At 44.6% G+C, this 18320-nt stretch overlaps 1 protein-coding gene across 1 annotated transcript in view; it reads right to left on the bottom strand.

The window, feature by feature from the left end:
• Nucleotides 1-12408, bottom strand: part of PHLPP1 (PH domain and leucine rich repeat protein phosphatase 1) — a 307243-nt gene extending 294835 nt beyond the window's left edge. The window contains exon 1 of the mRNA XM_006892758.1: nt 12366-12408. Within this exon, the coding sequence (XP_006892820.1) occupies nt 12366-12408 (43 nt within the window). The remainder of the gene's footprint in view (nt 1-12365) is intronic.
• Between the last annotated feature and the right edge of the window lie 5912 nt (nt 12409-18320).

The raw sequence follows: 18320 nt of genomic DNA, 5'->3' as shown, positions 1-18320 counted from the left end.
TTTTAAAAAATAAATCTCTGCTCCACAGCCCCCCTCCACGCTGGCAATTATGCCCTGTTCAGATGGCTGCACTCCTAACTGGAGACATAAGTAATTATTATATTCATGCCGACGGGTTCCACAACATTGCTTCTAATCAAGTGGATCCTGGGGACAGGGCAGCATGCAGTAATTGCTGGGTTTCCCAGATCGAAAAAGAAACTCTTGTGGTAAGAGCCGAGTTGGTGAAACTCTCTTGCAGTGTGACAGATTTATGATTGCTTTCTGAGACTTCTTTGGAAAGTAATACCAACCAGGCAGATGAAAAGATCTGTTAAAATCAGCAGGTCCTCTAAGAGAAAGCAAATCCCAGAGACCCCTGGGACACCTCTGTCAAAACCCAGGGGACCTAGTGGCACAATGTGTTAATGTTAAGCTGTTAACCTAAAGGCTAGTAGTTTGAATCTCAAGCCACTCCTCACAAGACTGGTAGGCAGTTTAGCCTCTGAAACTTAGAGAACGGTTGTCATGTGTCAGATTTGATGGAAGTGGTTTGGTTTTACTTTAAATTCCGTAAAGTAGCCCTGCATTTACTGGAAGACTCACATATCAACTTGCTTTCAGTTTTCTTCCTCCAATAATCCTCTGCCCTGGAATCTTCTTTCAGTGAGACAAAATATAAACCACTCATCTCTGTGTTCTGCCTAGATTCTTCCTTGAACTTGCCACTCATCTCTGTGTTCTGCCTAGATTCTTCCTTGAACTTGCCTCACTGATCCATTTCACCTCTGGGTTACACACATTGTTGTGTAAGGTGTCAGGGTCTTTGAAAATTGACTTTTCTAGGAATTGCATTCGCCCTTGGGGGAGGGCATGGTCTCCCACTGCCTTAACTGCAGACATATGGTCTTACATATCATCAACAGCTATGGGACCAATATAAAAGAATACTTTTCACAATATAAAAGGCAATGGTGACAGTGATGGAGAGACTGTGAAGAGACTGTGGCACTTCTGTGAAGAAACTGTGGTAAGGTGTAACTGGAGGAACCCTGGAGACAAAGGCTACAGTTAAAGGGTTTACTTGATGGATGATTGAAGGAAAAGCCAATTTGTAACTGCTCTGAGATAAAGTTTTCTGGGTGACTGAGGAAACCATAGGCTTCTCGCATTCGTCTTATTGAAAAGAATCTGGGCTGTCACTTATTAAAGAACTGTGTCTTGTTTCATCTGGCTTGGGACTACTGAACTAAACCTGGATGTGCATTGCGAGATACTCTTTACCTCCACTTTCCTACCTATTTTCCTAATACACTCCAGAATTGTGAGTAAAGTCTGTGAGTCTTGCAATGAACATTGGACCCAATTGATAATAACAGGTGGAGGAGCATATGGGGTGGCATGTCTGACTATGTAGATATTTGTATGGTGCTATGGATATTAGTGACAAGGAAAGCTCTCCTCTATAAAGTGGGTAGAAGTCAGACCAGCAATCTCCATGTTCCCACTGCTTCTTTTACAATGGAAAGCAGGAATCTCTGGCTATGTCTTCAGAGGTGTTCTGTGGAGGCAGTTCCTGCTGGATGAGATGCCTGGTAGTGTTGCCAGCACAATGATCTCACACTCAGGGGAGGAAAATGAGCATCGTCCAGGCATCACACCAACTCCCAGAGTAAATGCAGCTGCCAGAGCACAGAAGCTCCACCAGCAAAACCACTGTAAACAATCAGGTTGGTAAGAGTATGTCCTGGGATTCAATGAGAATCTAAACCTAGATAAGCCTCAAAGTATCATGCACAACTTAAGGGGCCACTAAATATCTTTAGACACAGTAGTATCTCACATGTCATAAGCAGTGACGAGACATACTGGTGGACGAAAGAGGCAGTGTCCTCAACCTTCCCTTCCATGTTACTCTGAAGTCACTAGATCGGAGCTCTGTCCAGAGCAAATCACCCCATACTCAGTGAGCAGAGGTGGGACATAAATCTTATCGATTCAAGTTCTCCATAGAAACAGCACCAGTGGAATCTATACAGAGAGAGGGGTTTGATCTTGGTTTTCAAGGAACTGCGTGGTTGGCAAGGATGAAATCAGTAGGGCAGGCTGATGGGCTGGGAACTCAACTGAAGTTAAAAATGCAGTTTTGAGGCAGAATTTTTCTTTCCTGGGAAACTAGAGTTCCCTCATATGATCTTATAGCTGATTGGAGGAAACTCATTCATATGACAGGGGCTAAACTCTTGCACTTAAAATCACTTATATTCAGCTAATTGTAGGGCTTTTCCACATTTATGACAATACCTAATTAGTGTTTAAGGAAATAAATAGGTGCTCCCTTGTTCTGTGTCATTTACAGCCTCTGAAAACCTGCTGGAAGGTCAGTTATGAGCTGCCTCCTACACAATGGCCATGACTATATGTGTGTGTAAGTGTGTGGACACAGGCATGTGTGTGTGTGTGCCTGAGTGTACGTGCATAGAGGTGCTGTAGTACAAATCCGTGTGTAGCGCAGGCTATGGAGCCAGGCTTTGGGTACACATTTAGGCAGTCTGCCCACAATGACCAAGGCTCTATGGAGACCATGAAGAGGATGCAATGGTTCATTTTCTTTGGGACTAGGATATGGTGCACACTTTTTAAAAAAAAAGTCTTTTTCATTGTTGCACATTTTCTTTCCCCTCGTCCCTCCTTCAACCCTCCCCACAATGCACTCCTTGTTCCAGACTGTTGTCATACATATAACGCCTAATCATATACTCCTTTCAGACAATTTTCCCCCTCATCTGATCTAATGCGGTGTTCATTATCTAGCCACTCTTATCCCATTCTCTCCCCAGTCCTGTCTTGTCTGGGTGCACACTTTTTTGGTAACACACTAGTCTAGTTGTTGTTATGAAGTAATTACATGGGATTAACTCAATTGGCCTCTCAAATGTCTATCAACAAATGAATGGATTGAGACATGATGGTGCATTCACACAATGGAATACTATGCAGCCCTCAGGAGTAACAATTTAATAAAATACTGTAAAACATGAGAGAGGCTAGAGAGCATTATGCTCAGTGAAGTAATTCAGTCTCATTAGGACAAATACTTTGTTACTGTAAACACAGAAGGAAAACTAGTAAGATGTGGATAAAAGTTCAAAGGGAGAAGGAAAGGAGAACAGGGGGGCTGAGGGTGGGGAGGGGGTAGAAATTATAGGGTTATGGGGTTTAATGGGTGGAGGGAGAAGGTGAAGGAATTAGGACAGATCCAATGGGGACCTAAAAAGATGGGGAGATAGTGGGCATTGTACAATGGTGATTAATTTTACAAAACAGAGTGTATGGGAATGATCATATAAAACACAAAAAATATGTGAAACACACTGTGCACAAACGAAACACAATGTATAAAAATTTTGTATTCAAACCAATATTAAATTTTTAAAAATATTTAAAACCAGAAAAACACATTAACTTTCCAGTGTGGGTGGGCTTTATACAATCAGTTGAAACCTTAAGAGCAATAAAAGAGTTCCCTTGGTTATGTTCTGCTTCCAATCTATAAATAGGCATTTTACCAGAACACACCTACTTTTCACTCTTCTACATATTTAAAGACACAAGCCAGCAGGAGCATCCGGCTTGTCACCTGACCTATGGATCTTGAACTTGCCAGTGACCCACCACAATCCCATGAGCCAGCTTCTTGAAGCAAACCTGAAGACTCAATCTGGATAAGGCCGAAGAGTATTCTATTTCTCAGGAGTCAGAAAAATGTACAAGACAGAGAACTTGACACATAAGCAACTACGTGCACCACAAGACTAGGGAGGCTAAATACCATCAGAGCCCCAAAGAGGTGTATTGTTCTAATTTTTAAGATGATGTAATTGAGATAGAAAGACATTCTAGGTGGATTCCTCCAACTTGCTTAAGCCCTCACACATTTGCTATGCCAAGCCTATGCAGAGACTACCATGAAAGGTAGTAAGTACCTTAGATCAGACTACAGGTAACACCTGGATTTTCTTCACCTTCTTTCACTGGGTTCATGGTGGTAGGATGATGGACGATGATTCTGGAAAATTTTGGTGGTGATCATGTGGAGAGTTTAGACTGTTGACAGCCATGAGCTTCCCTTCTTGGGGCTTTTGGAAAGTATTGCACTGGAGTAGGAGGGAAATGGTGAGGGTGAGGTTGGACATTCAAGACTAAGAGGGAACCACTTAGCTCTAGAAACAAGATAATGGCACCTGAACGAGGTGACCAAAAGGAGGTGGTCAAAGAGGTGACTCATCTTGCAGGTACTCTGCAGAGTCTTCTGTTGACCTGTGGGCACTTTCTAAGATCTGGCTGTAGCTGATGTCACCCACGGGGATGAGGAGGGAGAAGACGGTGGAGCAAGAAAGATGAGTTTCATTTCAAATTCTGCATCTTCTCTCATAATCGGAAGGAACGAAGCCATAGAATGAGCTAACAGTAACCCCCAAATCCACGCATGCTCACTGAAAACTGTGCCTTCTTGCTGGCTCACCATCAGAGAAAGACCTGTCCCTCTTGTCACCTGTGCCTCACTTTTTTTTTTTGAGAAAATTATTCACTTCTGAAGGAAATCAGTTTCTCCATTATCTGGCACCTTACATCTCTGATGACTTCCTCATTAGAGATTCAGTTAGAGGAAAATCTCTGTTGAAGTCCTCAACAGGAGTCTCGAAGAATCAGACTCCTCCGTCAAAGCTGATGCAGTTTGTTCTGTCTGCTCTGCTCTGTTTGACTTATAGTCAGCCAGATGCAGTGACCCATTCTGGACACCATGGTGGGCATGGCCAGTGGTGTGTTTCCTGACAGGGTGAGAAAGAGACTCAAACCACATCGGTGCTTTTCCAAGTCAAAGATCAAGGAAAAGTGAAGGTCAAGTTTTAAGACTATAACAGGTTCCAGTTGATGACTAGGGCCCTAGTAGGACAGTTAGAACAGACATGTGGAAGCCCTTCTTGCACCACCCTTGCCTAGACAGATGGATGGAAGGTTCTGCAGAATCGGAGGCTGAAGATAGGATGCAGGTGGAAAGGCAAAGAAAAGCCAGTGAGTTGATTACAAGAGTAGAATGATTAGCTAGAGACAGAAGACCTGGGCAGCCAAAAGGCAACAGTGGGTGGGTCGTAGTAGTGAAGGTGGTTGGAAAGTGAAAGAGATTGAAAACTCAAAGACAGATTGATGCAAAAACATATGGACTTGGGTGCTGTGGGCTGTAATTAGAGAAAGCTTTACAGGTACAGGGGTTGTTTATCCTAAAGAAGAAATGGTAGCAATTAACCGAATTGTAAGTTCCTGACAGACCAGAATATGATGTCTCGATCAGTAGACAATCAATAGATATTGGTTAAATCAGCTCTCAGGGGGACCGGCTCTTAATTGTACCTTTGGAAGGACTCTGCTTTTCCTCGTGTCTCTTTCTGGAAGCTGTTACTACCCCAGTAAAGTAAGGCTGCTACTATTTTAGCATCATTGTGAAGAAGGGCATCGGAGCATCGTAATGTCAGGCTGAGCTCACTCATCCAGATTAATTCCTTAGATGTTCAACATAATGTCTGGTAAAGTCACCTTTTGGCTAGAACAACAAAAAGTAACAAAAACAAAAGCACTTTATCTCCAAGTCCTTTATCATGTTGACAAATCAAAATTCTCCTCCATGCCAGTTTTCATGGCAGTTAAAAAAAATTTTCAAATTTCCAAAAGACAGCATTGAGCAGGTATATTAAACCTGAACTTGGCCCCTCAGTGTCGTGTGAATCCCCGACAGTCCCAGCAGTTTATGATTTGACTCAGCTGGGATTACAGAAGCGCTGTGATTACGGTTCTCTCTAAGCTTCTCCTGTTTTTAAAAAGAGGTGGCTGCTTTCTGCTTTTATTTATAGAAACTCTAAGAATTATCTCCAAAGCCCAAAAGTCCATAAAAGATGTTCATTCAGAAGTGTAGAGCTCTCAGCGAATGGTTGGGATCATCTTAAAAAAAAAAGTTGTCTTTGACATTGGATTGAACTCATGGCGACCTTTAGTGCTGGAGAAGATTGCTGCCCTCAGTGGATGGGAATGGCTGAGACCTTTCCAAAGGGGGAGCTTCAGGCCTTTCCAAATCCCAAACCTTTTGGTTAGTAACCAAGAACCCAACCGTTTAAACTCTGCAGGGAGTCCATCTAAATCCTTTGTCAGAGGGTAAACTGAGGCTCAGGGAAGCTGGGACTTGCCTCATGTCCCTCAATGGGAGCTGAGCTGAGCTGAACCTCCCATGCTATTTCAATAAACACAAAAACTAAAAATGTAGAGAAAAATGGAATCAAAACAAAAATAAGGAGGACCCTCTTAAAAACAAAGTACCTGTGGTATTTGATCCCTAAACTAGGTAATCATCATATTAAACACATCTGTATAGTCACAAGATAACTGTCTGTATTACTCAGAAAGGATCATTATACTCTTTTCTTCTTATGCAAAAATGAAAAACACTTACAATCTTTTCTGATCAAATGGTTCCAATCCCAAGCACCCAGCATTATAAAAATACAGGTCTATCACTTCAGTCCTCCATCTCTCTCTGCTTCTGTCCCTCAGAACAAAGGAAAATTATAAGCATTGTGCTGACATGGAAATGCATTTCCCCCTTCCCTCTAGGTTTTTGTTGCTAGGGTATAAGACCACGTGTGTCATAAAACCCTCCCCCATCTGCCTGGTTGTTTTAAACTTCTCTGGGACCCAGTTTTTGCCGTTGAGCAATTAATTTTCTCTTACACTTGGGTGTGTTGAAATAAAGGAGATTGAAGAGAGACAAGTTCACGACCTTGTGCCTTTGTGTGTTTTATGAGAACTGACCTCCTTCATTTCTGGAGAGAAACAGCTATTAAAATCTCTTGGGTGAATACTTCAACGGGCTGATTTCATTTTTGAAACCAATCCTTTGGTACACTTTAGTAGGCAAGATGAATGATGTCACCTCAAATATTAGTATTGCTATAACCCTGGAGAAAAGGGATTTTTATGAATATGCAGAGCCTCATCAGAACATCTCCACAGTCTCATTAAACCATGCTTTGCAGAATTTGAAGTCTTGCAAAAAACCCAAAGAAAGGAAATAATATTTTTATATGATTGAAAAAAGATAAAGTCTCTCAAAAGACAGTGTCAGTAAATTTGCCTGACAAAAAACCCATCACATTAAGTTTCTGAAAAAGAATTAAAACTTTAACAAAGGCTTTAAAAGATCCCCTACATAAATGGGTCTATACGACACTGTGTTTATTACTACAGAATAGATGTTCATTCTCCCTGAATTAAACTCAAAGGTCATTGCCATTTTCACTGAAATCTCTAGATGGTTTTTGATTAGAAAAGTTTATTCTAAAATGTGTAAAGAAGAGTCAGAGTTCACAAGTAGCCAAGGGAATTCTGAGAAAGACAAGCAGAGGAGCACGAGCAGTGTCCAGTTGTGAAACATGCTAGAAAGCTTAGCCGTTAGACGACACCAACAGTCTACAGTCAGAATAAGACGAACTGAACGGACCCTCGTATAGAGGGAGAATTGGTATATGACAGAACAGGCATTTAAAGTCAGGCAGAAGAAGGTACATTATTTAATAATAGATATTGAAAAGTGTGGTATACTCTGAGGATAAAAATAGATTTAGGTTATATCATAATATAAAGAAATAAAATCCAAATAGCTTTAAGACTGTAAACGAATCAAAGGATATAGCTTTAGGGATTTGGAGTGGACTGGGGTGGGGACAGAGACAGCCTTTCCCATCAGGAGGTGGAATCTTTCTTCCACCCCCACCCCCACCTTTGGATCTAGATTTGGTCTTTGACTTTCTTTGGCCATCTATCTATACTAATGGTTATTTAAGTATTAGTATTTGTTTGTCAGTTGGAGGTGACATCATTCATCTTGCTTACTGAGATGCAGTGAAGGATTGTTTTGTTTTGTATTTTTAAGAAATAAGATGATCTGAGGTTTCCAGAGCATTTGGACACTAGAGCACACATTCTCTTACTAGAGGAAACCCAAGACCACCAGGTGGGGATGCCAGGACCAGCTTCCTGGAAGGTTAGAGAACACTGGAATGAGAGGCCTGCCAGGCAGCTGAGCTCCCCAGCAGGGGTGTGAGGTGACTGTCACCATCCAGCTCCAGCCAGTTGTCCTCTCCTCCTCTGACCTTTCTTCTTTCCCAGCATGATGTCTTTCTCCAAGTATCAGCCTCTCCTGACAACATGCATAAATTATGTGGGACGAAGTTTCACCATCTATGCATCTAAAAAGGGTCCTGGTTACACCTCGTCTAAGACAGACTTGTTTGTTCTTCTGACATAAGCTAAGTACTGTTCTCCAACACCACAATTCCAAATGAAGCACTTCTCCGGCACCAGCAGCTCGAAAGGAGAAAGTTAGGCAATCTCCTCCAGGGTGCTTTACAGCCTCTAAAAACCCCTGGAGGGTTGGCTATGACCTACGATGGCAGTGCAGTTGGACATGTGTGTACACGCACATACACGAAGGTATGGAGGGTGAATTGAAGAACACACGTGAAAATCTGAGAATGGAGGCCTATGGGAAGACAGTACGATTGGAAGTGGACAATAATGGGATTAAAAACACAATCAGGAGAATGGTTTTATAAATATTACAAAAAAGAAATGAAGATAAGACCAAGTTGCCATGAGCAGACCCGACCCACTGTGACTCCATAAGCATCAAAGCGGACCGCGTGCCCTAGGATCTTTGACGGCTGAGTTAGGAGAAGTAGATCTCCAGGCCTTCTTCCTGAGGCACTGACACATGGACTCACTTCCAACCCGTCAGTGAGCAGCTGAACGCATTAATCATTTGGGCCACCCGGTGACTTACAAATGTATCTGATGTTGTGAAGACGTTTGTTTCACTAATAATGATGTGGAAAACCCAAGTTAAAATAAAAGAAGCAAAAGTGAGAAGCCTTTTTCAAGTGTCTAATGGCAGGCAGATGCAGTGCAATCTCTTCGCCTTGGGGACTTGTGACAGCTATCACTACCATGACAAACAGCTCAAACAAACGATACTGCCACGCGGAAGATTCCAGCTCACAGCTCTCCCCTGGGATTCTGAGGCTGTAAAGTTTGATGGAAGGAGACTGTACATTTTGGGGTTTTTTCCCTCAGAGAAGCTAGTGGACTCAAACCACTGGAGATGCAGCCTTTTGTACAACCCCTTACAGACTAGGCCTTGAGAGCGTCTTCTTGTCTATTAACAGATATTACTAAAGAAATCTAATAACTTTCACTGTTGTTGGTAGATACTACCAAATTGAGCATGACTTATAGCAACGCTCTGAACAACAGATCTGAACCCTGTCCTAGCCTGTGCTGTCCTCACAATCTCTGACACAGTTGAGCTCATTGCTTCATCACTATGTCAATCCACCTGGTTGGGGGTCTTCCTCTCTTTTGCCATCCCACCACTTTCCCCCAAATGATGTCCTTGTCCAATTAATAGCCCTTCCTAGCAACATGGCCAAAGTATGTGGGAAAAAGTTGAATTCTCTTTTCCTCCAAGGAGCACTCTGGCTAAACCATCTCCAAGACATATTTATTTGTTCGTTAGCTGTCCGTGGGATACTTAGGACTCTTCTCCAACACCACAATTCAAAGGCATCAATTCTTGTCATCCTTATTCATTGTCCAGCTCTCTGTAGAATAGCAAATGGTTGAAAAGACCATCTTCTGAATAAGCCACACCTTAGTACTCAAACTAACATCATTGTTCTTCAGTAATTTGGAGAGGCCCCTGACTGCAGACCTTTCCTGTACAATACATCTCCTGATCTCCTGACTGTTGATAACAAGTATATTGATTTTGGATCCAAGTAAGATGGATTTGTTGACAGTTTCAATCTTTTTTCCATCTATCATGACGTTACCTATAGGTCCAGTGGTGAGAAGTTTTATTTTCTTAATGTAGGCAATCCATATTGAAAGCTGAACTCACATTGAGTTCATATGAAATAGCTTTCTAGGATGGCTTGAATGTTGCTGTGGTGCTAGAAGGAAGTGATGGCATTGGCTTTTCGAATACCAGCCGCAGCATCCATGGTGGGCAGGCTTCAGTAGTTCCCACGCTATGATAGGCTAGTTGGAAGAAAGGCTTGGTGATCTGCTTCTGAAAAGGCCCAACAATAACCTTATAGGATGTAGCAGACTGTTGTCTGATGTGATGCTAGGTGGTGAGCCTGTCTGGGGGGAAGGCACTCAACATACTCAGTGACTCAGAGACTGGACTCAAGTAGAGCAAGGGTGATGAAGAGAGCACAGGCCGAGGCTTTGCTGTGTCGTGTTACACAGAGAGTTTCCAAGTCAAAGCCAACCTGCTGGCAACGAACAACAATTCAGAGGTGGCATTTCCCTGGTGGCTTGACTCTGGTGGAGTGACGCTGAGGAAGAGATGGATAACCTCTTCCCACGTGAATCACATTACAGTCTCTAAAAACCCATCAGAGAGTTCAGCTGGGAGTTGGTTCCAACTCGACAGCAATGAGTTTGCATTTTGACTATTATAAGGGTGTCATTTTAAAGACCAACATCCATCTCCTCCTGTGCAATTAATTGCCTCTGAAAACCTGCTGGAGGGTCAGCTATGGGTCGGGTCTGACTCAATGGCACACAACAGTAACAACAACAACAACATATGTTTGTGAAAGTTGGACAACGAATAGGGAAGGCCAAAGAAGAACAGACATCTTTGAATTGTGGCATGGGCAAAGAGTATTGACTAAACATCACGGGCTGTCAGAAAACCAAACAGGTCTGCGAAGAAATGCAAACGGGGTGCTCCTCGGAGGCAAGGGCAGTGAAACTCAGGCTCACATACTTTGAGCATGTTGTCAGGGTGCGTCTGTCCTTGGTAAAAGATTTGCTTGGACAAGTGGAAGGTCAGCCAAAGGATAGGAAGGCTTTCGGTGAGGTGGGCTGATGCAGTGACAACAGGGAAGCCGAGAGGGTGGAAGTCCTGAGGAGGACGCAGGAGAGGGCAGGGTTCTGATCAATTCTTCGTGAGTCGGAGTCAACTCGGTTGCAACTAACAACAACTCCTATTGCTGTTAAATATTTGCTCAACAGGACACCAGGGAGCTCTGGCGGCTTAGTAGTAAGGAATTACAGGTCCAATCTAAAGGTACACAGTTCAAAGACACCAGCTGCTCCATGAGAGAATGATGAGCAATCGTCTCCCTTGTGATTTATTGCCTTTGAAACCCCACTGGAGGATTAGTTAAAGGTTGGTTCTGACTCAATGGTACATAACGACAAGGGAACACCAGGCCAAGAGAATTCCTTTTCTTAGACAAAGAGCCTGCTGAGGTCTGACACTAGAGGCTGCAATCTTCTCACGCACATCTAGGGACTGACCTACAGATGCTCTCATTCATCGCTGCGCTGCTCCCTAAACAACTGTGACTTTAAATATCAAATCAACATCTATGGAAGATCTCATAGTTGAGGGCACCATGCAATTTCAAACACTTGAAACTACTTACATAATGGGAAAGAAAGTCCTAAAACAAGAATCCACTATCACACTTGCACACAGATCTCTCAAACCTACTGGTGTGGAGTTGACCCCCAACTCATAGCACCACAGGACAGAGTAGAACTGCCCCACAAGATGTCCAAGGTCGTGAATATTTTCGGAAGCAGACTGCCACATCTTCCTGCAGAGCACCTGGGAGGTCAAAACCTCTCCTGAGCAGGTAATTGCTGTAACGTCCTCCCAGCAGGAATCAACCACAAAGTCCTATCGATTTTCTCACCTCTCACTAGATGGCTTCGTTTGATTTTGCAGAATGTGACAAGTCCATGAAACCAAGCAGATGAGAACAATTGGAAAGAACTCGATTAGTTAGAGCTGTTGGGTTTTTTAGTTTGTTTTACATCGCCTTTCACCTGGAGCAGGTTCTGGGGGGCTTTGCTCCCTGTTTTAAGTCCAACTTTGCTGCCCTGAAATGTTTGACCAGTAAATAACCTCTTATAAATAAAACACCCCTCAGAGAAAACAATACACAGCATGATAACCCTTCCTCCCACTCGGGCTCTGCGGAACCCTGGCTGACCTTCCAGGAGGCTGAAGTCAGAGAATACTTTGTCCTGCTCACCATGACATTGACCTTCGGGCAAAAGAGGAATTCAGGCTGGAGGCCAAGGTGAATGGAAGGGTGTGGTTTGGAAGAGGCCTCGGATATCAGACATCGGTCCATCCCCTCAACTCACCAGGCCACACCTAATGTCTTCAAGCCCTCTGGAATTTGCTACATTGGAGACAGAGGAAAATGTCTAATCTATCTCTGAAACTTCTTCTGGTGTCTAAGAATACTCACTGTCAGGAAATTCGGCTTTGTAGTGCGTGCAGCCTGCGTCCATCACGCCCATTTCCTCCCGCTCTCAGCTTGGGCAGAGATGGGCAGCAGCTGGGGGCTCTTAGGTGCACGTCCCTGTGAAGCCATGTGATGTTGTTACCAAAATAGGCCCTCAACTACACACACACACACACACACACACTCCCTGCATACATGCTCACTCACTCACGCACATACACACTCACAGTCACACACGCATACACACCTGCTCATATATACACTCACACACATGCTCACATGTACACACACGCTAACACTTTCACACATACATGGTCACACACACGTCCTCACACACACACATTCTCATGCACACTCACACACATACATACACATATACAACACACATACTCACACCTACACACTCATACAAACACTCTAACACACACAACACAGAGTTCTTTCTGACCTGGATTAAATGACCCAGCCGGAGTCCTCTAATCTCTTCGCGTTGGTCTCTCTCTGAGCTTTGTCCTGTCTGTGCCCAGTTGTTGAGAGAGCTCAGTAGAGATGGGACAGATGCCATTCTAGGGGACCCAGTAATGCTGGTCTACCAGGGTTTCCCCAGGACATGGATCTTTCAGTGCTAAACCCAGAAAAGGCCCAGCGAGCTGGCTCTAAGGGAGGAAACATCTCATCCTGGGGTGTCAAGGAAAGCGTCCCAGTGGGATTCCTCCCTGAGCCCCAGACCGACCCGAGGGCTCTCTGCAGTCGGACTGCTTGTGCTCAGAGCCATGGCCCCAAGTGCGTCCCTGGAATTGGCAGGTGTCCCACACCCATCCTTCTATGCTGGAAGAGAGCATCTCAGTTAATGACATGTCACTAATCTGGAGACAGGAGATCCATCTCCCGTGTCATGTCTGAGGGACACCAGCGGGCACCTGCCCCCGCAGAGCACAGCCGGCTTGTTCTCAGTGGCAGTCACCTTGACAAGTGACACAGATGGGGAGGGAGAAAAGTGCCAGGGAGAAAGGCAGGAACAGATCTGAAGTGTGAGAGGAGGAGGGAATGGGGCACAGGGGGGCAGTGAAAGGAAACTCTGAAGGACTGAAGCAGAAGCAGGAGGCTAGAAGGCTCCCTGAAGACGGGGAGAGGGGGGGGAGGGGGACGGGACGGGGACAGGGACGGACGGACATTGGTTTGCTCTGTGCCCCGGGTGTTGGAGGTCGGAATTCACCCAGTGGCTCCATTTGAGAAAAACTGAGCTGTCTACTTCTGTAAATACCACAGCCTAGACGCCCCCATAGGATGAGTGCAAACCCATTGCCGTCAAGTCCAATCTGATGCTGATTCTATTCTAAATAAAGAAACCGAGGCTGGAGATGCGAAGAAGCTGGTGCCCAGCCAAGTGGTGGAAAGCTTTAATCCAAGTCACCTGACTCCCAGGAGGCAGCCGCCGAGGATTTCTGCAGCGCTCCGTCCCTCACCTTGGCCTCCATCTGCACAAGTGCAAGGGCCTCCGGGGACCAGGTTTTCAGACGCACAAACACTGTGATGAGATACAAATCTGCGGTTGCTGCCATATGTGAGAGAAGCAGTAACAGACCGCAGGCTGGGCCCGGGGGAGTTCGCGTCAGGGTCCCCGCCCTGCCCAGGCCAGCGGTCAGCGCCCCATTTCACACCCAGGCTGGAGGCCACTCTCTCAGGCCGCTGTTCATATCTGTATTTGTTCAGAGGCTTCCTTCCTCCGTCCTGCCCCCTCTTGGCTTCAAGATCTTCCCTTCTCAGCAGATTTTGCCGTGATCTCTCAGTCCAGTCATACCTCAAAATCAGAGCTACAGAAAGTTAATTCTCGGGTCTCCGGGTTGCCCCCCTTGTTTTTCTTTATTGGAGACTTAGTTTCACTGGGACAAGTGCTCAGACAAAAGCTGGTGCCTCTTATGTCATCCGCACAGGATTCAGTGACTAGTAAACAAGACGCAGACTCCCCGTTGGCAGTTCGATCCGGCGAGCAGCACCATAGACGGGCTGACCATCTGCTTCCATAAAGGATGCCTACAGCCACTGTCCTGGACGCCATTCTGGCTCGAGGGGGCCCTAGAGCACAGAGGAGAGCTGCCCCGGAGTTTGGGAGGCTTTAAATCTTTTTAGGTGCTGGAGGCCTTATCTTTCTCCCTAAGAGATGACCTTTCAGTTAGTAGCCCCTGCACAACAGGGGTCCTTTCCATAAAGACCACAGCCCCCCCAAAAAACCTTCCCAAATCAAAACCCCGCCAGAGCAGTTCTGTTCCATTCTACTCGATGATGCAGGGGTCACAATGGACTTGGGACCAGTGGGCTGGGTTTCGGTTGGTTTTCTTATAAAGAAGACAAAAACAAACAGCTCAAGAGACTGGATCTTCCATCTAGTCAAACTGAGTTCTTCTTATTAGTGCATTAATAGTTCATCTATCCTTCCCTTGCTGGTTCTGTTTTATTAGCAGTCTAATGATGAGGGAAGCTTCCATGATAGTTGTCCGACCTACTTAAGGGGAAGGTAGGTCTAGATTAGATTAACTGGGTAAATCAGATGCTGCCGGATAAATCTAAACATACCATTTCCCATCATCATTCCAGACAGATGAGAAACCATCCTCGTTTTAAAAAATCTCTGTTGTTGTTATGTGCCATTAAGTTGCTTGCGACTCATAGCGACCCTATGTACAACAGCCCTAAACTCTGCTCTGTCCTGTGCGAATCGCACTGCCTCTGACACTCCCATCCCGATTACCCCAGTCACTGAATCAATCCACCTCATAGAGGATCTTCCCCTCCTGCGCTGTCCCTCCACCCTACCAAGCATGATGTCCCTCTCCAAGGACCTCTCCCTCCTTATAACATGTCCAAAGTATGTCAGACAAAGCCCCAGAATCCTTGCCTCCAAGGAGTATCCTGGTTGAACCCTCTCCAGGATGAATCTGTTTGTTTTCCTAGCAGTCCATGGTACATTCAATACTCTTCTCCAGCACCACAGCTCAAAGGCATCAATTCTCCTTCTATCCTCCCTAGTCATTGTCCAACTCTCTGATGCATAACAAGTGATTGCAAAGACCATATAGCCTGTATCAGATGCACCTTAGTCTCCAGAGTGACACCATTGCTCTTCAGTACCCTGGAGAGGTCCCTAACATCAGAGTTTCCCATAGCAATACATTTTTTATTTCCTGGCTACTGGTGCCAAGAGTGTTGACCATGGAGCCAAGCAGGAGAATATTTCATAATCATGTTAATAAAACCCATCCCAGTGTTTAAGAATCCTTATAGCCAAGAAATTCCTCTTCCTTGAATGCAAATTCTGTCTGCTATTATATGGACCCATTTCTTAGGGCACTTTTATAGTGGTGATGACATCATCATCTATATTGCTTTTGGTGAAAAAAGTCTTTCTTATTTTATTTTCCAGACTTTAGAAATGAAACTTCATATGGAATATTCTAGAATCTGTAAGGTATTTTATTCTTATTCTATGGTTCTCAGACCTGGAACTTCACAACTACTCAGGGAGACTTTGAAACAATGGGTCTAAAACCTGATCTCAAATGGGTCAAGTCAGGACTTTTTTAAAATTAATTTTAATGAAAGTATACAAAGACGTAGGGTTTCCAGTTATTCATTGTTGCCAGTAATTCACTTTTCTCCCTGCCCATCCCCTACCCCAATTCACTTTTCTCTTTGATGAGTAAAAGAAAAACTCTTTCATTGCTATGCAATCCCTCCACCCCAAGACCACTGCACTGGGCAGTCTTCATTCTGGATTCCTGTCATGACAATAATACCTAATCACCCAGTGGTGAGAATCTTTGTTTTCTTGATGTTGAGCTTCAATTTATACTGAAGGCTCCAGTCCTTGATCTTCTCCAGCAAGTGCTTCAGGTCCTCCTCAGTTTCAGCAAGCAAGGTAGTGTCATCTGCATAACGCAGATTGTTGATGAATATTCCGCCACTCCTGATGCCACATTCCTCCTCGTACAGCCCAGCATCCCAGATGATCTGTTCTGCATACAGACTGAAAAGTTATGGAGACAGAATACATCCCTGGGGACCCCCTTCCTGACTTTGAACCAGTGTCTCCTTCCTCTGTTCCAACTACTGCCTCTTGGTTCAAGTATAGGTTTTGCATAAGCACAATCAAATGTTCTGGGATTCTCATTCTTCTCAGTCAGCCACAGATTGTGAGCCACACAGTGAAAAGCTTTTGCATAGTCAATGAAGCACAAGTAGACGTTCCTCTGGTACTCTCTGCTTTCTGCAAAGACCCATCTAACATTAGCTATAATAGCCCTAGTACCACAGCCCCTTCTAAACCCAGCCTGCACATCTGGCAGTTCTCTGTTGGTGTGTTGCCCCAGTCGTTTTTGGATAATTTTCAGCAGAATCTTGCTTGAATGGGATATTAATGATATTGTTGGATAATTTGCGCACTTTGTTGGGTCACCTTTATTTGGAATGGGAACAAATATCAATCTCTTCCAGTCAGTTGCACAGCTGGCTGTCCTCCAGATTTCTTGGCACAACTTAGTGAGCACATTCAGGGCAGCATCTGCTTATTGAAATATGCTAACTGGTATGCTGTCAACTCCTGGAGCCTTGTTTTTTGCCAATTCTTACAGAGCAACTTCAACTTTCTCCTTCATCACCATAGGCTCTTGCTCATATGTTGTTTCATGAAATTCTTCTGTGTCAGCCAATTCCTTCTGGTACAGTGATTCTGTATACTCTTTATATCTCCTTTTAATGCTTCTTGGATGATTTAACATTCTGTCCTTAAGTATTGCTATTCATGGCTTGAATTTGTTTTTCAATTCCTTAAGAAATGCTGAGTGAGTTCAGCCCTTTTGATTTTCTGTCTCCAGTTCTTTGCACATTTCATATAGTATCTTGCTTTGTCATCTTGAGCTGCCTTTTGAAATTTGCTGTTAAGCAATTTAATTTCTTGATTTCTTCCTTTAGCTTTGGCTTCTTGGTGCTCTAATGCAATATTCAGAGTCCCCTTAACCAGCCCTTGATGTGATGTCTTAAGTCTCAAGCCATCGGAGTTTCTGTGATTCTGAACATCTCATGCTGCTGCCTGTCTCTTATGATGCGGCTAGTATCTCTTGAATTTAAGAGTCTCTAAGTACAGCTATCAGGTACAAGTTTCAAGGACAGCTTCCTGTCTCAGACAGTTCTGAGGAAAAGTCCTTTGTCTTGAACTTCTACTCCAGGATTGACTTCTCGTGACTTAGTACTTCTTCTCTTCCATTTGCAGCCAGGTGCTGACACGAGAGGAGAGTTTCCCAGGACAGAGCCAGGTGTCTGCTAGGACTGGTGCATAATTTTGGTTTTCTTGGATTGAGGGCTGCAGGCCCGAGGGCCCAAAAGTACTTTAATTTGGAGCCCCAGCCCACGGAGGCCTGTGATTGGTCCCCTTTTCCTGCAGTGAAGCAGTGAGGTCAGCCAGGTTCAGAATCCGTCTCCTCCTCCAATCCCAAACTATTTTAACGGGGAGCCCCAGCTCACAGAGGCCTGCAATTGGTTCCCTTTGCCTGCAGAAAAGCGGCAAGGTCAGGCAGGTTCAGAATATGAGATGACTGAAAATACCAAGACTTGGGTCAGGAGCACCTTTGCCTTCACAGGGACTAAAGCACCTAAAATCCCAAATCCTGCTGCCGTCTCACTCAGTTCCCACTCTTAGCAACCAACTTCCATGGATTTCTGGGCTGTAAATCTTTCTAGGAGACTGCGTATCTTTCTCTCAAGGAGCTGTTGGTGGGTATGAACAGCCAACCTTCAGGTTATCAGCCTGACATGTCCTGTGCTGTGCCACCAGGGCTCCTTAGAAGCACCTGAAGGTCTTGTTAAAGCCCAGACTGCGGGAAGCTGGTCGCCTCACCAGCATCCAGGTGACACTGTGGCTGGCCCACTGGCTACACCTTGAGAACCACTGGACGAGCTGTCGCA

The sequence above is a fragment of the Elephantulus edwardii genome, unplaced genomic scaffold, assembly GCF_000299155.1.
Source record: "Elephantulus edwardii isolate Elephantulus edwardi_28Jun2011 unplaced genomic scaffold, EleEdw1.0 scaffold00118, whole genome shotgun sequence".
NCBI classification, from domain to species: Eukaryota; Metazoa; Chordata; class Mammalia; order Macroscelidea; family Macroscelididae; genus Elephantulus; species Elephantulus edwardii.
Note: the sequence above shows the minus strand (reverse complement) of the source record. Positions and strands in the feature narration are given on the sequence as shown.